At 48.0% G+C, this 20564-nt stretch overlaps 2 protein-coding genes across 6 annotated transcripts in view; both read right to left on the reverse strand.

The window, feature by feature from the left end:
* Window positions 1–68: 68 nt before the first annotated feature.
* PHOSPHO1 (phosphoethanolamine/phosphocholine phosphatase 1) lies at window positions 69–7887 on the reverse strand. Of its 5 annotated transcripts, XM_087769997.1 has the most exons (5): window positions 7656–7886; window positions 5561–5663; window positions 3362–3790; window positions 2954–3058; window positions 69–2122 (listed from the first exon to the last, which is right to left on the reverse strand). In XM_087769997.1, exons 4-5 carry the CDS (start codon window positions 2996–2998, stop codon window positions 1361–1363), a joined length of 807 nt encoding a protein of 268 aa, XP_087626123.1. In that variant the 5' UTR covers window positions 2999–3058; window positions 3362–3790; window positions 5561–5663; window positions 7656–7886; the 3' UTR covers window positions 69–1360. The 5 variants fall into 5 exon arrangements, with proteins under 5 accessions (XP_087626123.1, XP_087626120.1, XP_087626121.1 ...); XM_087769994.1 differs by lacking the exon at window positions 3362–3790; XM_087769995.1 differs by lacking the exons at window positions 3362–3790; window positions 7656–7886 and adding an exon at window positions 6337–6500.
* A 6164-nt stretch (window positions 7888–14051) lies between these two features.
* ZNF652 (zinc finger protein 652) overlaps window positions 14052–20564 on the reverse strand; it is a 38314-nt gene continuing 31801 nt past the window's right edge. The window contains exon 7 of the transcript XR_015707408.1: window positions 14052–20338. The gene's annotated coding sequence lies outside the window, so the exon portion shown is untranslated. The remainder of the gene's footprint in view (window positions 20339–20564) is intronic.

Consider the following 20564-nt stretch of genomic DNA (forward strand, 5'->3'; position numbering starts at 1 on the left):
CTGCAATATATAGATATATATCTATATACATATATATGGTTTGGTTTTTTTTTTTTTGATTCCATGGCTTTAAGTTCCACACAGTTGAACAGGCTCCAGAGGAGGAAGAACAAAGAGGGGGGGAAATGAAATAGAGGAGGAACAACTCAGAGCTGCTTTGGTTATTTCCTTACTGCTCAGGTTTGCCGCCAGGGTTTCTGGGCGTTGGAGGAGTTAGGAGCCACCCTCAGGGGCCGGTAAGGCTGTGGATAAATCCAGGAGAAGCCAACACCAGAGAGCAGCGAATACTGTAGGTCCCCCCTGCAGAGTGCAATTAGAAGGGGTAATCAATACTGCAGCGGGGCGAGGGGGCGTGTGGGGGGGTTTGGCCTCCAGCAACCCGATGGCAGAAGTGCTACAGCACCACACCTCCGGGGGAGGCTCAGCACCTCTCGACCAGGTCAGGAGGGAAATTGCACCCCGGGGTAAGAGGAGTCCATACAATCCAGCAAACACCAGGAGGTGACTGGTAACAGCTCAGGGTGAGGAGGAACCTGTCCGCCCTGGGGACACGGGGGACGTTTTGCCCTGGAAGCAGAAGCAGCAGATGGAAGTGGAAGGCAAGTGAAGGTCCTCCTCTCCGCAGCACGATGTGGCCACTGTGCTCGTGCCCTGGGCAAGTGGGTGGGGAGGGGCTAGAGGAGGTTTTTTTCCTAAGGTACCACCTTTCCAAAAGGTTTCCTGGTCCTCGTGTCATGTTTTTTTCAGATAATAAAGTCTCAAGGGACGATTAACTGCATTGCACGGCTCAGCAGCTGAGCCAGGGGCTGCCCTGCCCAGGCGGGGTGCGGAGGGTAAGCCGGGGAGCCCGGGCAGCACAAATTTCCCGGATTAAATTTCCAGTGGCCTCATGAAGAGGCAAGGGGCCCTTGAGCATCGGGTTCAAGGCAACAGCACGCAGCTCCTGGCGTGGCCGGTGGAGGTCGGGCAGATGAGGGGGATGAAGGCAGGAGGAAGCATGTGCAGGGCCCAGCCTGTGGGGAGCCGGCTTCTGGTCTTTTAGGAATTGCTCTTGTGAAGTCAAAACGGAAAGGGGAAAAAAAAAATAAAATTAAAAAAATCACCATTAGTGTTGGCGAACACCCGCACGGGGTAGATGTCCGAGCTGCATAGAGAAGGCTTCATCTCAACATGGCAGGGGAAGAAGGGGGGACCTAGAAAAAGTGCTTTAATCACTGGGGAGAAAGGAGCTCGGAGAGGAAAGGCAGGAAAGCAACCCAGGAGCGGGAGCTGAGCGAGCAGCGCCGATGAGCGGCGGGGTACAGGGCGTGACGCCCCAAGGCTTCTCCTTTCCCAGCCGCCAGTCTCTTCTGAGCCATCCTCAACACTTCTTCTTGAGGACCTCCTGGAGATAGCGGGTGACCTCTGCAGCTGACTCCCAGGGGACGACAGTGGCCTGGAAGGCTCCAGGCTGCTGCTTCTCCATCTCTTGGGTCATCCGGTGCATGGGGTAGCCCTTCCGCGGGAATGCCACATCAGCTGAAGTCAAAGTCACGGAAGGGCAGAAATCATTGGCACCATCTCCCACGTAGAAGACCCTCTCGAACTCCACCTCCTCCTGGGCTCTCTCTGCCAGGTACTCCGTTAGGATTTTGCGTTTGCACATGTTGGCCGGGCAGTCAAGGCACTTGTGGCTGTGGTAGGGCCCCAAGGTGAAGTACCCCTTCTTGTCAAAGCCAGATGGGTTGCTGAAGATCTTGCGGAAGAGGGAGTAGAAACCGGCTGCCCTCAGATTGCATTCGATGCCGAACATGTTGGCATCGGAGATGAGGATGATCTCGAATAGCTCGTGGTTCTTGGAGAGGAACTGGAAGAGGTCTGGCATGCCAGGGGACAGGGGGATGTTCTCGTAGACAGTCTTGAAGTCCCCCATCTTGACCCCCTGGTCCCCCATGTACGCCAGGACGCGCTGCATGTACTCGTTGTAGAAGCCCTCGCGGAAGGTCTGTCGGATGTGCTCTGGAAGCGCCTGTCCCGGCGCCGCCCGGACGATGGAGTCATCACTGTTCTCATTGATGATGGTCTCGTCGAAATCAAAGACGAAGAGGTATTTCGGGGGCCGGGGGCTGGCCATACCAACACCCTGCGAGGTGGAAGGATAACGCCTGGCCGTTAGTTCGAGGCACTTTGCTTTGGCCCTGGCACAGCAATGGTGGCAACCACAGCAGCAAGAGGCTGCCAGCCCCGCAGAGCAATGCTACCTTGCCCCCAGGCAGCTTATTAGCCCAGCTGGGCTTGCGGGGGCTAATCCCCCACAGACATACCTCAGCCCCAGCCCTAAGGCGTTTATCCTACCTATAAAGAGATCATTTTGTCACCACTAATCCCATTCCTGCAGTCAAGGCAGTCACTGTGCCGAGCTACCGCCGCACACGTCCTCCCAAGGGACGCGGCGACAGCCCGCGCCTTGGGGTGTTTTGTGCAGGGAGGACCCGCAGGGAGGGGTTCACTCCCCAACCTGCTCCTGTGCCCCCTCTGCAAAGGGGTTTGTGTCCCTGCAGACCCCTCCTGCTGCCAGGACAATTCGGGCTCTTCCCGACAGAGGAAAACATTTTGCAGGTTGATTTTTGCTCCATCACCTGGATGCAGTTTCCCCCTGGGTCGGGCTCCGCAGGCTCCTGAGAAGCCTGGGGTAACTCAGAGCTGCCTCCTGCCCTGCACTAAAACCAAAGTAAACCCAGTTTGCCAACACGGTGCAAAGCTGGTGAGCCCCAGCCCAGCCTCCCGGTGCCCACCCACTCCCCTCGGCTAAAGCCACGATGGCCCCAGCAGCACCCGCTTGCCTCCCGGCTGCTCCCATGCTGCCTGTGGCCAGAGGTTTGCAGGATGGGGACCTGATTCCTGCTCCCTGACCCCGAGAAGAGAGGAGACAGCCCCGTTCAGAGAGGATAAGACAGGTGAGAACAGCACTGACCTTAAACAGGCATGGCAGCCCGACGCCCTCACAGCACCTTTTCATTTTAAGACCATCACTCTGCAGGCAGCGCGTTGCTGAAGGCAGCGCTTAGGGTTCGCCGGGCTGCAAACCACAAAGAAGGGGGACTTTGGTTAATGGCTTGGTGCCACCTTTGGGCACAGCACCAAGCAGCACGGCACGGCGGGGCTCTATGTCCTGAAGTGACCTCCCAAGCTTGGGACTTTTCGTACCAGGAGCAGAGGAATTAAAGGAGTCTCTGGAGAGCAGGGCAAACGGGCAGAGCCCGTTTAATACTTTTGATCTCTCTTAATTCCCCCGAGTGCCCGGGCTTTGCCACACATGAAAGCAGTTAGCAGAATGGCTTGGCAATAAACCCCAGCAACACATGCCCTGTTCCAAAATTACCCTGATTTTCTTCCAGTATAATTAGTTTGGGGTGTTTCTTTCAACGGAGTAATCATCCTGGAATGAAAGCGGGTGCCCGGGCAGCTCGGGTGAGGACGTGCCAGTCTGCTGCCCCGCAGCGAAGGCAGAGCCCAGGTTACGTCTCCTGAATTTTGCCGACCTCTTGTGGTCCAGAGCGATCAAAGCAGAGCGATGGGAAACCTCAAAAAACCAACCTTGCAGCCAAACCCGCTGGAAACTCAGCCGGATGGTTAGCGGGAGGAATAACACCCTGGGACACGGGACGTTTTACCTGGGCACCAGTAGCTTGGCTTAGCTGAGGCTAGGAGGTTTTCAATGATTTTTTTGTCATCAGCATGACAACAGGAAGAGTTTTTCAGCTGAAGGTGATTTGCGGGGGATTTGGCTGGTTTGAAGCCCAGCATCAACCTATTTTGGGCACAAACGCGATTCATGACTCTGCTAAAATAATAAACCACAACTGCAGCTCGAAGACGGCATACTGCAAAAGGAAGCGGGCACTCAAAATTAAACCCTGGGTTGAAATCTTGTAAAAGTGACTTTTTGTGAAACCTTCAAACCAATCACTAGTTTTTTCTTTGTAGAAGCATCCATCAAAAGCTGATGTTTATTTACAGACATCATTGGAAGCCAAATAATGCTACAGCCAGCCTGGGAGTGGGATTAGCCACCACAATTTTCAGGTGAAACCAAGAGAAACAGAAAAAAAGATTAAACATAAAAGAGTAATTGTAATTCTTGTCATTCTATTCTAAAGAGCTGCCAGGGGTGAGAAAATAATTTGGGTCTACGCCTTAAGGAGATGTTGTGGTACCGATGCAGCGGCACAGGGAAAGAGCCCTGGCACGGCTGGTTAACCCCGTGGACACCATTACGCGTAGCTGTAAGGGACGACGTGGACACAGGGAGCTAACCCGCCCCTCAAAAAGCTGTCCTGAGCCCAAGATTTTTGCATTTTGCAAAACAGGAAAGGCTAACAGCACACATCTTGAATTTCGGGCAGATTAGGTCAAACACAGACCTGAAACAGCAACCTCCACGCAATCCATAGTCCCTTTAGCGCTTTTCAGCCGAGGTTCCCCAAACACCTTCCATCCAGCCGCCTCTCCTGAATTAATGTTTTGTTACGCACCTAAAAATCTGACCTACGAGCTGGGGAAAAACCAGTTTGGTCTCTTTTGGCTCATTTTAGCTCTGCCCCCTTCGAGAGCTGACCAGCACGTGGTCGGAAGCACCATCGGCCACCCTGATCTCACGTTAACTTGTCCTCAGCGGAGCTCCCTGTCAGCTCTTGCCTCCCCTCCGACCTCCCAGGCATCATTTTGCTCTCCCTGAAGCACTGTGGACACCAACAGCCCCAGCGGGGATAAATCCAGCCGCTCCCAAGAGCTGGAAAACAAACCCAGTTGCTCTCCCAGGCTCCTTGCCCCGGTGTCCTTGGCACTGGCACCGCTGCAGAGCCTCTCCCAGCCCAGGGCTCTGAGCCAAGTGCCCTGACAGCAGCTTCCCCCTCGTGGGTTGCGGGGGAGAAGAGAGGCCACGGGACCATTTTCTATGGGATTTCTAAGGAAAATGATAATCTGGGAAGTCAGCTTGGACAATTGCTGCCCCCATCTACCAGCAGGAGATCGGAGCATCCCTGCTACGCTTCTGCAAGAGCTGCCTTCTGCTCTCAGCCGTCCCCAACGCTGCTATTAATTGTATCAAAATGTGCATTGCTTTTATGCAAAGGAGAAATTAAAATCTAAGACAGCTTTATTTAGGGAATAAAGGTCTGGGATGGGACTTCTCATCACCGGACTGCTGTTGGGCAAATCACATCCTTCCCCCATGTCCTATTTTCCTCTTACGATACATTAGGAGCGACTCTTAATAAACCAGCGCTCATCCTCTCCAGCTAAAGACAAGCAGGCTGAGCTGCGGGGTCTGGCAGCAGCCACCTCAAACCCTGACTCTGCCCCACGCAGGAGGGGAGCGGAGATGAGAAAAAATACTTAGCGAATCTCCCAGCCCTAAATTATCCCGTTAAATCCAGCCAGGAGCCGGTGGTGCCCGTGGGCATACTGCTAGCGGCGTGGGATGGAGCAGCCGGCTCCATCCGGGCTAGGGAGAAATGAAATCCCTGCAGGACCGTGTCACCGCTCCCAGCAGAGCTATTTCTGTGCGGAGATGACTCACCCGGCGGCTGCTTCCCGGGAGCGCGTCCGTCCACCTTCTGCAAAAAAGGAACTCCCTCCAAAATAAAAGAAAAGTGGCCGCACTTCCTAACATTATGCAAAGCCTGAATGTTGAAACAGAAGATAAAAGAGATATTTGCTCATTAATCATGTTAAACGTGAAGGGTTAAACAAACTGAATTCGGAACAAGGGTCAAAATATGCTTGATAAAAGCGGTGAGCTGCTGGGCTCACCGTGAGAATAATTTCCCAGGGTAGTTTATCCCCAAAATCTCGATGTTTTCTTCCCTGCTGGCAATACCTCCAGCCATCCTCAGGATCCTTCTGCCCCGAAGAGGCCCAGGGAGGAAAGGCTGGAGCCCAGCAATATTTGCTGCTTGTCCCTGGAGACCTCTGCACCGCCGCTGTGCGACTTTGGGCTTAATCCCATAACGGGTTCAGCGCAGGACGAGCTGCACGGAGAGGCGCAGTGCTGCGCTACGCACCCGCCCTCCGTCGCAGGATCAGGCCCTGTGCGAGCCCCCAGCGCATCCAAGTGAGCGTGGATGGGGATCAGCACCTGATTTCGAAGCTGGGAAATGCTGAGCCTCGAAAGCCAGGGGGCACGGAGGCATTTCCCGATTGCAGGCACAGTCCCTGGGCTGGTTTTAATCCCTCAGCATACTCTGCTCTTGCCTGTTTTTAACATTTTTAACCTTAAAAGACCATTTGATGTCTCTGGTGCGTACAACGTGTTTGTTTTTTTTTTAAATTTCAACTCAAAACCCAATCACTCACCTTTGGCAAATGTGTTTGCCCACCCCTTAGGACAGTATTAAGGGCAAAACAAGAAGACAGAGTCCTACTGCCTCAAAAGCAAAGGAGGGGAAAACCTCCCTCTCCGGCACAGACATCGGCACCATCAGGCACGTCATCGGGATCGTGACACAATTTCACTGCTCCTGGAATAAAACCCGACCCACTCCCATCCCTGGCCAGCTACACAGCTCCCAGAGCAGAAGCAAATGAGCAAATTAATACGAAATCACCAGCCAGCAGAGCTCAGAGGGGTGTCCCAGCCAGCCCTGACCCCCTCCACGCACCGAGGTGCTGCCTCGCCCCTTCTTCTGCCCCACGGCTCCCGCTTCACCCCAAATCCCCTGGGCAGGGGTGAACGGGAACGGGAACACCCTCCCGGGGCCGGGGCTCGCCCTCCCCGCCCGCAGGGCTGCGACACCGTGGTCGGTCACCTCGGGTTATGGGGATGTTCCTTTTTTTTTTTTTTTTTTAATGGTGTTTATTTTTCCTGCTGCCTGCCAGGAAGCCGCGGCGTTACCGCAGCCAAGGGCTCCCGCTGCGGCCGCCGGGGCCGGAGCTCTCTGCTCCGCAACAAAAAAAATCCTGAAACAGGTGGTTTTGGCCCCAAAATGCTGCGGCTGGCAGGCGGTGGGTGCCAGATAGGCGGCTGGTTTGCGGGAGTCCAAAACTGGATCCCAGATCCCGGATCCCCCGCCGTGGTGCCGGTACCGGACCCGCCGCTGAGCACACGCATCCCGCGGCCTCTTGCCCTCCGGGGCGCCGGTGCCAGCCCGGTGTCAGCTCCCTGCAGCCGGTGGTGCCGGGACCCACAGCGGCTGCTGCTGCTCCCGTACCGGTACTGGCACGCTCCAGCCTCCCACCCAGGGAGCGGGACCGGTGCCGACTCACGCCTGGCCGCCCCTCGGGTCCTGCCGGTACCGGTGCCAGCCGCAACGGGGCTGACTCATGCACGTTGGAGGCTCCTGCCCGGTCGGCACCTCCCGGCACCGGCACCAGCCGCACCGGTTCTCCGAGAGTCCAACCGGGCGGGGACCCTCCGGTACCGGCACCAGCCGCCCCGGTCCCCGCAGGGTCCTACCGGATCGGTACCTCCCGGTACCGGCACCAGCCGCCCCGGCCAGCGGAGACCCCCACCGGGTGCGCACCTCCCGGTACCGCCGCCAGCCCTGTGGGATCGGCATCTCCCGGTACCGACAACCGGTGCACCGGTCCTCGGAGCCTCCTGCCAAGTCGGCACCTCCCGGTACCGGCCGCCCCGGTGCAGACTCACGCCTGATCAGCCCCCGGAGCCTCCTTACCGGGTCGGAACCTCCCGGGAGCGCCCGGTTCGCCCCGGTGCCGGTGGGTGCGCAGGCAGCCCGGCCTCTCGGCCGCGAACGGGGCCGGGCACCGGCGGCTCGGGAGCGCGGTCCGGTCCGGTGCGGCGGGGCCGGCGCCGCTGCCGGGGCTGCCGCGAGCGCGGCCCCTTTAAGGCGACGCAAACGGAGCCGCGGCGCGGCTCCGCGGAACAACCGCAGTCCCGCGCGTCACAGCCCGCCCAGCCAATGGCAGCAGCGCCCGGGCGCACCAAAGGGGCGGTACCCGCCGGAGCCACGCCCCCACCCCGCGGGGAGGGGGAGCCGATAAACGCGCTATTCCCGCCGCCCTCCGCGCTGATACCGCGGCTTTGCTGCCAAAAGCTGCAAAATCGGCAAGAAGCAACAACCCCCCCCCCCCCCCCCGAAAGAGCCAAATTAGCGATTTTGTAATTAACCATTGGGGGGGGGGGGGGGCGGATTCAGCCCCCGAGGCCAAGGGGCTGAGGGGAACCACAAAAACGCACAAATGCTCCCCAAAACACAGCCCGGGGGGGTGGGGTGGGTGTGTCAGTGCCAGCCCCGGGGGAAGGAGCCTTCCCGGGCACCCACCGGCCCCGGGGGCCCAGAGCCACCGGCCCCGGGCCGTGCTGCCGCCCGCAGCCGGGGGGAGCGGGGAGCAGCGGCTAATTTTAGGTGCTGGCTTCACCCCAGGACGCCGAATTGCAGGGTGCCCTGCCAGGCACCACAAGCAGGGCAGCCCCAGCGAGCGTGTCCGCACCCCAAAATACTCTCCTGGGCTCCGGGAGGGTGTTTAAGTGGTAGCTTTGGTTTTGCAGGATGTCTAATTTGCGCTGGAGAAAAAAATAAGGCCAGCTTGTTGAAAGGCTGGAGGAGAGGGTGTGGGCAGGGAGGGGATGCAGCACCAGGGCCTTAAAAACATGTAGTTAAGAGACCACCAAAGGTTGGGTTTTGTCTTGCCTTTTAATTAAAAATGTCTAAGAATGGAAGGACGCAAATAAAATTCAAAAGGTCTGCGAAAACCACGGTTTTCTGCTCCCTACGTGGGCTGGACGAGGGCCGTCCGCCCCTGTGCCACGTTGTCCGAGCGCTCGAGCCGTAGCCCCCAACACTCTGAAGTTTCCCCATTTCGGCAAAATTCAGTTCCAGCCCCAGCCAGGAGCAGAGCTCAGAGCACTTCTGCAGCCAAACCGTCGCTATTCCGAGACCTTTCTCAACAGCCCTTGCTCCCGGTTGCTAAAGGACACCGACCTTTACATACTGATAGCTGCCTGCAGTCACCGGCCGCTCCTGAGAAACCACCCTGGTTATCAAGGAAATATTTTATCGTCTATTTAGTCTGAGACATTCTGGCTTTTTGATGCAGAGCACACCCTGTTTTCTCTGCACGGCGTGGGTTCCCCCCCCCTTTGGAGTCACACCGGCTCCTGTTAAAGAGGAGACCGCGTCCAGGCCATTTGTCAGTGGGTATAAGGCAAGTGGGAAACTCAAAAGGGCAAATTCTCCGCTGCCTCCTGTCTCCTTCCCACTGAAAGGCAGCGGGGCAAAGATCATTCCAGAAACATCACAGACGGAGGAGTTTGGCAAGGGTGATCCTGTATCCCAGTGATTTTCCACTGTTAAGAACCCCGGAGAGCAAGCGAGGACAGCGCTTTCTGCGTTGGGTTGGGCTGACCTGGCTCCTGGCAACCCCTGAATAGACAGGCAACCCTCTTCTGAACACACGGCTTCCCCACAATGGGTGTAACATCCCCGCGCTACAAGAAATACACACCAAGTTTGTCCTCCTGTTTTTTCACCAACAAGTGGATTGCATCAGCACAGAAGCAACCCTAAGCCCACAATGTCCACGTAGCTGTCTGTCTGTCTGTCCCGTCCTCCCCTCGCTTTATTTCCATCCTGCAGCATACAAAAGCAGCTGGGTTAAGACTACTTCGGTAACCCCTATGAAATCAATCTGGCCGCCTGTGTTAGACTTCCTCGCGCTGGTGCCCATGGTCACGGGCATATTTTGGGGAAGCTCAGAGTAAAACTGAAGCTGTCCTTTACTCACAAGGGGAGCCAATCCCTGTAGCTCAGTCTTCAAGGCACATGGATAAGGAAACGCCAATTATAGCTGGTCACCTCGTGCCATCTCCTCAACACAGCGTTCTCTAACACACAGTATTTCTTTCATAGCAATACATTTTCGGTGGCCGAATAATATTTATATGGTCAATATCATGAAAAACCTCAAGAACTAACAAGCAACAAGACAGCAAACTCCATTCATTTCCCTTCCCCAGGTGGGGTGACCTTCCCATCCATCTCCTTCTGCGAGTCCCCCCCAGTGCAGCAGTCGGGACACTCGACAAAAAAAAAAAAAAGTGGCCAACTTTGCTCAGTGCGGGCTACACCGGTCTGAGCTGAGGTCTCCCTAAGTTTTTCCTGTTGACACGGGCTTCAGTTTTGTATTTAATGCTAAAAGTCACTATGGAAGAAACAAGGACTCGCTAGAGGAGTGGTTAGGTCACTACCCATCAGGAGTCAAATTATTTTTTATGTTCTGTTCTATATAACACGTAGAAATCAGGAAACATAGGCAACAAGATAGGGCTTTTTATCAGGTGGGATAAGCTTCTGCTGAAGTGGCACAAGAGACGCACAGATAATGCCAACTATCTCCGCACCCTACAGCCCAGTGGTATCGGCCGCCCCGGCTGCTCTCACACCACCGTGCTGGTGAGCAGAGCAAGACGATGCTCTCCGTAACTGCAGCCCACTTTGTAAAACACACCGCACTCATTCCGCTGGAAATCCTGTTCTTTCGCATGGAAGTACGTTCAATCTCTCTCTGCTTTGTCATAAACCAAGCCTAAAAATCCTCCTACTCCTTGCCAGTCATCCAATATAACAACTGACACCAATCATCACAACGCTTTCTAAAGAGACTGACAGAGGTGACAAATCTCTCACTGCAGCCTCAAGCTCCTGAGCATATTTAGAAAATACTCGATAACAAAACTCTCCGGGCTCTGTCTCAGCACAGTTCATAAACAAGCTCCAACAATTCTGCTGGCAAAAGCCACAAGGAAGAGTCACTGCAACTGCAACACCGACTGACAGGGTTCAGTGGCTCTAGTTAGGGAAATACAACTTAAGCAATGTGAAAATTTGAGGGATCAGGGACGTTACCAATTAATTAGAAACAAGCCGCAAATTGGAAGTGTTTCCTAATTCAGTAAGTTCCTTCATGCACAGATTCCAACACCGATACCGTCAGAGGAGCAAGCTGCCTTCCTTTATCCACTTCATTTGCTGCTTCGAGAAGCAGGCAGCGATCCGCTCCACCGCCACCTCCTGGCTAATCCTCCACAAACTGTTCCTCCTGCAGATCTGTCGCCTCCTCAACAGAAAGGATGTAGATTAAATCGCGACCCTCTGGGGAATGATTTCTCTGTGGGATGGGAAAAGCCAAGAGCTCTGACAGCAACATAATGTATCACAAGTTACATTAGCTTAAATTAATTTAAACCACTGAAGTTATCTTCTGTGACAATCTAGCATTATTTCTGTATTTTTTTTAAACAGTGGGCAGAGTGGATTACTGTAATCAATGAGAATATATGCCTAAAATAAGTGAGTTAAAATCCACGAGACTGTATAATAAAATCCAGTTGTTTTCTGTAGTAACAAAAAGCTTTAATTTTCACAGAACACGAGACAACATTTCGGGCCCAGCAGGAATTTTCCTATGAATTAACAACCCTAAACTACTAAATATATGATTTCTAAAAGAAAAGGGCACAAACTCTGACTCTGGGCAAAGTAGTATATTCTGACACACTCCCTGGTTTCCTTGGTGACGGCCGATGAATCATTCGCCATTACAAACCTGCAAATAGAAGGGGCAGTTAGATAACGTGCCTCCTGGACGCTCTCCTTTCTCACCGTGCTGGCTCTCCTTCGAGCCCCTGGGAACTAGGTCATCCTGCAGCTAATATCAAATTCAACCTCTCTGTTGACATGCGACACATTTTCTTTTAGCACCCTCCAGAAACCGTTCTGTGAAAGGCAGGTGCAGGATACCTTAACCTGCTGAAATCACAGGGGTTACCTAAGAATCAGAGCACAGTTAGCAAACCAGAGTTTGAACAGGACGCAGGCTTTAATCTTAAGTGTCATAAGACCTTTGGACTATTAATGATACCTAAGACTTAACAGAAAGCTGACACCTTCGTGCTTGGGCTGACTTGGAAGGAATCATTTTTCAGTCTGAACTAATTTTATGTATCATTATTCTGAGACATCTCCAGTTGAAACACTGGCTATGTTCTGTTCCCTGCTTAGCTTAAGCAACCAGAAACACATCGTGACATGAGCAAGATTTCCCAATCACTATTTTTCGTGTTCACGGCTTTTTGCTTGTACGTAGTAGCTTCAATATAACCACAAAGTAAGAGGCGACTGATTCTTATCTCCTTTATTATAATACACACTATCCACTGTCTGAAAAACCTTAGAGAGGAAATTATGTAGAAAATCTAAAAAGAACTGAAAAGGGAAATGGTGATCCTGTGGTTAGGGCAGCAGTCTGGATCAGCAACAGCACAGAGCTCCAACCCCAGCTGTCCCTCGCTTACCTAATGGCAGGCAGGTCTCGCAGTTCCACATCTGCAGAACAGGGATGTTTACTCATCGGAGAGTAAAACACTACATTTAATCACATGGGCTGCTCAAGTAGGCACACAAGTAACCCCCACTGGAAACCCTTACATAGGAAGTTCTCTTTTACAACAGTTCTTTTCTAATAAACTTCCTAGTTTTATCAAAGCTTATCGAGAAAGTTGTCCTCCTGGTAAAGGTACTAAGTAATTCTCACAGGATGCAGGAGGGAGGCTGAAAGTTTTAAGCATGGAGATGAAAGCATATCAATATTTTATAGGGGAAAGTACGCGAACAACACTTCAATTCATTGCCCTGCATCAAGTTAGGGAAGAAGGAAGGCTGAATTCGTATTTGAAAAGCAAAACTGGAAACTTTTGTAATACGCTGTCTCAGTCTTTCGTTTTGCAAGCTCTCAGATGTGCCAATGCATGGTTGCAGAATTATTTTGCGTCTCGCAATTCACAGACACGAACACGACATCCCATCGTTTTTAACTCGCGTATCCCCCTCGAACGTGCAGCACATAGTAGCAGCACACGTGAATGACTGAGAAGGACAAAGTTATGTTCCACTATCGGTTGCCCCTTGATTATTCTTCTCAGACTACAGGCTAAACAGAGCTGAGGCAATCTGAAGATGAAATTGCAAAATTAAGATTGTAAACAGAAACAGCACTTAGCCATAACACACTCGCTTTTGTTCAGGTCAAATAAGCAAGAAGTCCGATACAAGCAACAACTACAGATCCTCGTTACTTTTTTCAGTTCAGTGTTACTGGTGGCGGGGGGCTGTCAGCAGTTTGGCTACTTGGGGTCTATTTGCTGCAGCTTTCTCCTGACTTCCTTTTGTTAATTTTTTTTGTTAACTTTTACTTCTTGCTAGTATCAGCTCTCATTAGAAATGAATTATAGTTAATACTCCAATAGGGGTTCAAGAGAAAGTGGAAAGTCTAAAAATTTTAGGTCCCTACATGCCCATCCTTCCCCCTTCTTTTAATATGTTATGCAACTTTTCATGTAGGGAAAAATCATTACTATGCATTTCTGAGAAACATGCTAAGTCAGGACTTTCGAATGGAGCAACAACTCATTTTCATAACCTTCCCATGCTACTCAAGACATTTTACTAATTTGTTACTGCTGCATTAAAAAAACAAAAAACAAACACGCCCCCCCCCCCCCCCCCCCATCTCCAAAATCTTTCCACAACTGATTTAGGAATTACAGGCCAAAGAATGAAAGGTGCACCACCACCAAATCCCTCTCGGCGTTAGGGCTGTCAGCAGCAAGTCAGCCGGAGTGAAGCAGCACTCCTTAAAACTTTTATTTTAAGAAATTAAGTTTGTTTTTTAAATTGCCATCTGTTAGGGAAAAAAAACCCTGAGACAGACTCCAATTGTTTGGAAATACCCAAATGGCTTTCTGAACGCTGCCTGCTAGCCACTTTTTCCAGCTGGACCATGGTAAACAGCAAGGAGAAACAAAACCTCTGCTCTTATGATGGTTTCATGCCTATACCTTTCACTCTAAACCAGGAAGAAAACGTAATTCTCTCGCAGCTCACCTGAAGAACCTCCTGCTTTCCTACAGACAAGAATTCCCATCAAATCTTTGTATTTCTCCTGTTTGTTTTTAAGTGATACATGAACAAAAAAAAAATCCCCCCAAAGCAGCAGTATTACTCAGTGACGTACCATGATTTATTCCTGTACTTGTAACGAACTTGGTATACCTGTCCAGCAGGATCAATAACTGGCTTCTCTTTAGGGGTAATCATTTTAACAGCAGTGACTCTGAACAGACTACGTGCGTGCATATCTTTAAATGGCTCATCAGATTTTCATTCTTGCCCTCAATGCCTCTTCTTAATCCTAGGAAAGCACATTAGTTCAGTGGCATATCGGAAAAATCAATCAATCCTACTGTCCCTGAGAGGGCAGAGGTGTTTCCCTACTAACCTTTACGCCAAGACTCTGTAACTGCTCAATTCAGCTTAAAAGGCTTCAATGACCCTTTGGGAAACCAGGCACCCAGTTCAGGAAAAGTCAGATGTGTAGTTTCTTGGAAAGACATCCTCAACTGATCTGCTGATTACCAATTTCTCCTCTGTGCAGAAACAAGATTAAAAATATCTAAGGGAAATATGCTACTTCTGTACAGGTTGATTAAAATAAACAGTAATAACCCTGTTCAGAGTTCTCCAAGGGAAAGATAATAATTAATAGATCACTTCAACAGAGGACTTTTAGTCTGCTTCCGCACTCTGCCCAGGAGTTTGACAGGTTTTTCAGGAAAGGGAATTCAAACAAAAGCTGTGTTTCCTTCTTGGTGGAAAGTTTTATATAATTTCTCGCTTTCAAAGGTGGTTAAACTGTGCATTATAAGGCTCTTATGCTGCCCTACACGGTGAAGAGCCTTAGACCATGGAAAACAGCATAAGAATTATAAATGCAGGCACATATCACACATACCCATTTTCATGCTAAATTAGAGGGACCAGTAAGACATGGGTGAAAGAAATATTTAGCAATATGATGAAATAAAAGACAGACTGAAAACATCTAGACCAACTGCTGTTCTCGGGAAGCCTCCTTTGATGACAGTGCTTGTGTACGTAAGTTCTCAGTACACAAAGAGATGGCCTACATTGCAAAATATACCCGCTCTGTACATACATGTAGGCCATGACTCAGTGCAAAGGCAGCTATTCCCAATATACAAAGACGTTTCATCAGAAGATATTTGCTAATTCCAATCTGTAAAAGCAGCAACAGATCAAGAAAGCAAGAGGATTTATTTCAAAAAAATACAGGGACAGGCTCATTTTAAAAATGGAGAATAATAAAAAAAAAAATCCAAACCACTAAATCCCTCTCCAATCTTTATCCCCATTTAAAAAGGCACAGCTAACGAGACAGAAGAATGCGGCATTGTCCCCAAAAAGCACTGATTATTTCTGAGATCAGAGGGCACCCCCCTGCGATCCACAACAAACTTTTTCTTAGGCATTAGAATAAATTTGAACAGGTCAACTCAGGCAGAAATTATCTTGGTGGGTTGGAAAGCAGTAACGAAATTAATGTAATTCTCATTTCTTATTCAGAATTTTATTAAAAGCTTAAAACCTGCAAAATTATCTTACTACTGCCAGGATAAAAATCTTTATTAAGGACATCTGTGAACCCTAAGGTAGACTTTTTTCCTAGTGTCTATAGGAAATGCAAATGCTTGCCTTTCTTTTGAACTTTTCTCTCTTTAAGGGTGGATTTTAATTCTTCTGCCACATCTCCAATATATGGACAATACATTATGCAATTTATTTTTAGCATGATCAATGTGCTAAAATAAAAATATAAGAATTAATTAATCTATACCTTTCAAAGCCAGCACGACAATACCACTTACTAGTGCCAGATTACTTCAAAAATTGCCTTCTTCTGTCTGCTAAAACAGTGAAAGTTACTAATTTGAATTTAATTCCAGTTTTGAACACCCTTAAATCTCCACAAAAAATTACCAAGTTTCATTCACATGCACGCGAGCCCTGGGAAAATGAGTATTCCTTCTTCCCCACCTGCACCCTTTGAAGAGAACACTCCCTGTGAATTCACAGGAAAGAGCATTCTACAAAAGAAAACAAATGGTGAAATAGTACCAAAATGTTTTCAAGAAACGAGTAAATAACTGTTATGGCACAAGGCAAATTCATTTGATGGAGGCTGGCAAGTGATGTGCTATGAACGACTTTAAATCTTAATGCCTGTGTCAAAACTTGCACAGTGACACTTCTGCTTTCAAATTTAAACTGTGAAAGAGTGAAACTATCTCATAGTCATTAATTTTCAATGTACCTTTCTTCTACTTTTGAAATACTTGAAGATTTACTATATAGACTAGAGAGGTATGGTATTTATCAGTTCCCAGCTGATGAGGTTGTAGCTAATGATGTTCATTTCTGAAAAGTCAAATGGCAATTCCAAATTGTTAAAGTAGTGCATGATAAGGTTATCTATCGTTAGTCAGTAGAATATGTACTGCCAGTCTCACTGTCTTTAACATAAAAATAATCACCCTTCAAAGACATGTGGCTATTGGTTCTAACAAGAACACATACCTCCATTCTATGCTTTTTTAACCAGGATGCAGAAGATCACATCCAAGCTCGAACTCTACAGAAGTCTTATGCTCAGCGCTACATATTATGCCAACCAAAAAAAAAAAAACAACCCAAACCGAACAACCCCACAAAAAAAATATGCCCATTGAAAAATAACATCATCAGACTGTAAGGACAGAGATCTGAAGAGCTTTTATAGTCACTCCTGAAAACCAGTATAGCTCAAAGTTCAGAAGCAGGTAAGATGTAAGAATAAAGTCATGTTTTCCATTAAGAATCACTCACATTGGACATTAGGAGAAGTCTTCACTGAGAGGGCGGTTGGTCACTGGAACGGGCTCCCCAGGGAAGTGGTCACAGCCCCAGGGCTGTCAGAGTTCAAGGAGCATCTGGACGACGCTCTTAGTCATATGGTTTAGTTTTAGGTAGTCCTGTGAGGAGCAGGGAGTTGGACTCGATGATCCTTAAGGGTCCCTTCCAACTTGAGATATCCTATGATTCTACGATATCTTAATCGTAGGTACATAATAGTTGGAAAAACTGCCAGTTCACTTTGTCATGAAAATGGGCAAGCGTTTATTTAATTCACCTCCATCATCTCTCAGGTAGCCATGTCTCCCAGGTTTAAAGACCAAAACCAACACTAAAACCAGAAACTTGATCCATATTCTATTTACAAGTGAAATGTTCCTTACTAGCGGGTAAAAAAAGTCTTGTTGAGCTATACATTGTGTTTGTTTGTTTTTTTAAATACTGTTAGTCAATAGAAATACGAAACCATAAAATCATCATGGAAACATTTTACGACCCTGAGCTCAAGTCCCAAGAGTGAAAAGTTTGACATTAGTGTTCTTGAGTGCCTCACTGCAAGTTGCATATTGTTTTATCATATTCTCAAAGGCACATTACCTACATACTCCGCAAGTAATAATCAAACCAAAAAGCGTCAACACAACACAACACTGTCTTTGCATGAACAGAAACAGCCCTGCGCAAGTGTCTCTCTCAAACTCCTAAAAAATGGTACTCGACCCCACTGACAGTCACACCATTGGTCATTATAATGCAAAGAAATAGGCCACAAATTAAATATATTACAAAAATACTAATCTTTTCAGCTCAGAGGTAAACTTGGTCTGTCACTTACTTGGCTAAAACTGACTAAAAGTGGCAAAGGGAAGCACCGTCTTTTTGCGTACCCTGAGCTCTACCTCCTCCTCTCTTCCATAAATTGAAACGAGCTATTACATGCTCAAGAGACAGAACAGGGCAAAGACAAAAACATCCAGGTGGACTGCATCGTTGAGATACGAACTAATTTCCCAGTGATAAAAGCCTAAATTCAGCTTAAAGGACTCTTTCAGAAGTCCATAAATTAAGATTTGGTAGGGAATACCAGATGGGCGACAGTAACTTTTGATGTGCGCAGCAATACAAATTAGGCCATCCAAGAAGTATCTGAGCTTTGTAAATAGGAGAGTCAATAATGCAGACAGGCATGACAATACAAAACAAATCACCACACCTTTATCCAGAAAGATAAGTTAGTCTGAGATAATACACTGAACAAACAAGTTGACACAGCTAATGCCTTTAGTATGGATAAGGCACTGTCCGGTGGACTAGCAGTTTAAACTTCTCCAGAAAAGATGCTGTCCTTTAAACCGCTCATCTTAGAATGCTGACCTCCCGATCGCGTGTTAATTCTCTTGAATTTCCCCCCTTAAAAATGTAATGTTAAAAATTCAGTAAAACTTTGCCTTAGGCTGTAGGATGTTCAGACCTTAGTTCCACTTTACAGAAACATTCAAACCAAACCCAAAGCTGGTATAATTTGCCTTTGCTCTTCTTGAAGGAAGCCTTTTAGCAACACAAACCAACCCCAAACTTACTAAATACAGTAAAGCTGATACCAAACATTATGCTTAGTTTGTCAACATAAGCAGAACGTAGTGAACACACTTGAATACATTCCTCAGGGTTGCACAACCTCTGTAGGTGTGCATGCCGATGCAAATTTAAGCAGAAGTGAGAAGCCACAGCAAATCTCAACCTTGAACCTCCTGCCTTTTGTCATGCCCATTTTCCTTTTCTTGCTGAAATATGCCCTTTATAAGGTATCACATTGCAACCCTTTTAGACCAATATGTCAGCTTTCGATACGTTTGTCCCAGATAATGAGGAGAATCTGTTGACATCATGTCACATTATGGCAGACTGTTAAGCGGGTTAGATAGTTTAATCATCTTCCACAGAAAGTAAGTTCATAAGTCTCGGAAGGAAAAAATACAAAGCGTATCATTGCTATGAACTAAATAATAGAAAAAAACTGTCCCAGATTTTAGAATTCTGAATAGCAGCCTAATACTGTAAATTTATTGAGAAGAAAATCATTTTGCAAAACTGGAATACAATTGATTTACCAAGAATTTTTTAGCATTTAAAAATCATTTAATAACAGGCCTGACCATAAAATAGTGGCACAACAGAAATGTAGGTTGCAAATGTGACATGGAATGCATAGAACCTCTGGGGCGGACCAGCCACAGTAAATACAACAGTCATAATCATGAGTGTAAATTCACTTTCATAACTGGCTTTTTCTTCTAGAAGGTAAGAGGGTGTATATAAATATTATAGAGAAAGCATTGAAAAAACATTGTTTTATTTTTCAGAAATGCTGGAAGGGGTTTCAGCTCAGTCAAAAATGAGTAGGTTTGTTGGGCCAAAACTGCCCTTTCTGGTTCCTAAAGTTTCCTATGCTTGTTAAGAAAAAAACCCCAACATTAATGATTAGGTGGTAGAAAATGGTGAAAAACATCAACTAAGGAGCTAGTTCTCAACAGACACAGGACATGGTGTTTCAAAACACAGTGCTTAACAGCATTAACCTTGAGGAAGTAATGCTAGGAAGAATTTCCACCATTTCTGCTATCTTGAAAAAAAATTAATCCCATTAGCCACAAAACCCCAGTTCATTACCAAGCAGAATAGTAAGTTCGACATCTGCCTACGAGGATCTCTGGATGTATAGTTTGGCGGGATTTAATTTAAAAAGCAGCACAGAAGAGTAGGAATTTTAAGGAAAAGAGGACTTACAGTACATTGTCTTGGGCCTCTGTCCTCAGTGAAGGTGGCAACAAGTTCCTAGATTGCATAATGCTGCTATATTTAGTTTTAGTTGAAGAGAAATACAAACCTGAAAAAATAACAGCTACTCACTGGTTAAAACAGATACATTTGGCATTCCAGCCCACCATCCCTGCACTAACTTGTCATTTCCCCCTCACTGCCTCCCAGGATTATGAAACAGTGACATGCCTACAATTCAAAGTTTCCTATCCTACAACTGTAAAACTTAGATTTGCCAAAAGTATGACTACGACCCCTAGAAATCATCCCATAATTTTATGCACATTACATTTATGGGGTAGAGCTTCACACGGTACATACAGTGCTATCAGCATTTTCTTAACAATGCAACTGAAACACCATTGTCTCATTCAAACTTCTCTTCTCACTCTTACAATCAACCAGTCAGAAACACCACATTTATGATCTCACTTAATTCCCCTCTCCTAACAACTCCCAGAATTCCAAAAAGCAACCTGAAGAGCAGCATTTGATATGATCCCCAGCTTAAATCATACCATGAAAAGCCATTGAAACCGGCTCTCCTGTGTAAAGAGAAAAGATGCTTGGCTGACTTGAGATACTTGATTCCCTCTCTGCTGTCAGATCTCTCATTCTCTTGTGACCCTCTGTTCCCAAACTCGCGGGTCCCTGCGTGTAAGGGGCTCCCCTTCTAACCCATCTCATACCTCACTCCAACTGAACTAAAGAAAACCTGTGGAGCAGGAATACGGTATCCCAACGTCCTTGTCCAAAAAGCTTAAGAGAAACTGTGAAAAGGGAAACGTAAGGTTAAAAAAAAAAAAAAAAAAAAGGACAACCAAAAAAACCCTACTAAAATAAATTACGTAAAGTTCTGAAATCAACATCGCTTTTGAGGCAACCTTTCCAGAGACCTCTTGGGTTCCTTTCTTCTCTGAAGCACCTTTTAAGTTGTATGGTTGTAAGAATAACTTTAACTATAGAAGCTATATGCATCTTTTAAGAATCACATTT

The sequence above is a fragment of the Nipponia nippon genome, unplaced genomic scaffold (genome assembly GCF_047370975.1).
Source record: "Nipponia nippon isolate SJK-2023a ecotype South Korea unplaced genomic scaffold, ASM4737097v1 scaffold_32, whole genome shotgun sequence".
In the NCBI taxonomy this organism is placed as follows: domain Eukaryota; kingdom Metazoa; phylum Chordata; class Aves; order Pelecaniformes; family Threskiornithidae; genus Nipponia; species Nipponia nippon.

Bases quoted from the DNA above. Each gene is read 5' to 3' on its own strand.
- PHOSPHO1 (XM_087769998.1), bottom strand. From the start codon at position 2,998: ATGAAAAGGTGCTGTGAGGGCGTCGGGCTGCCATGCCTGTTTAAG. The intron at 2,123-2,953 runs GTCAGTGCTGTT...TCCACCTCGCAG, and splicing joins GGCTGCCATGCCTGTTTAAG to GGTGTTGGTATGGCCAGCCC.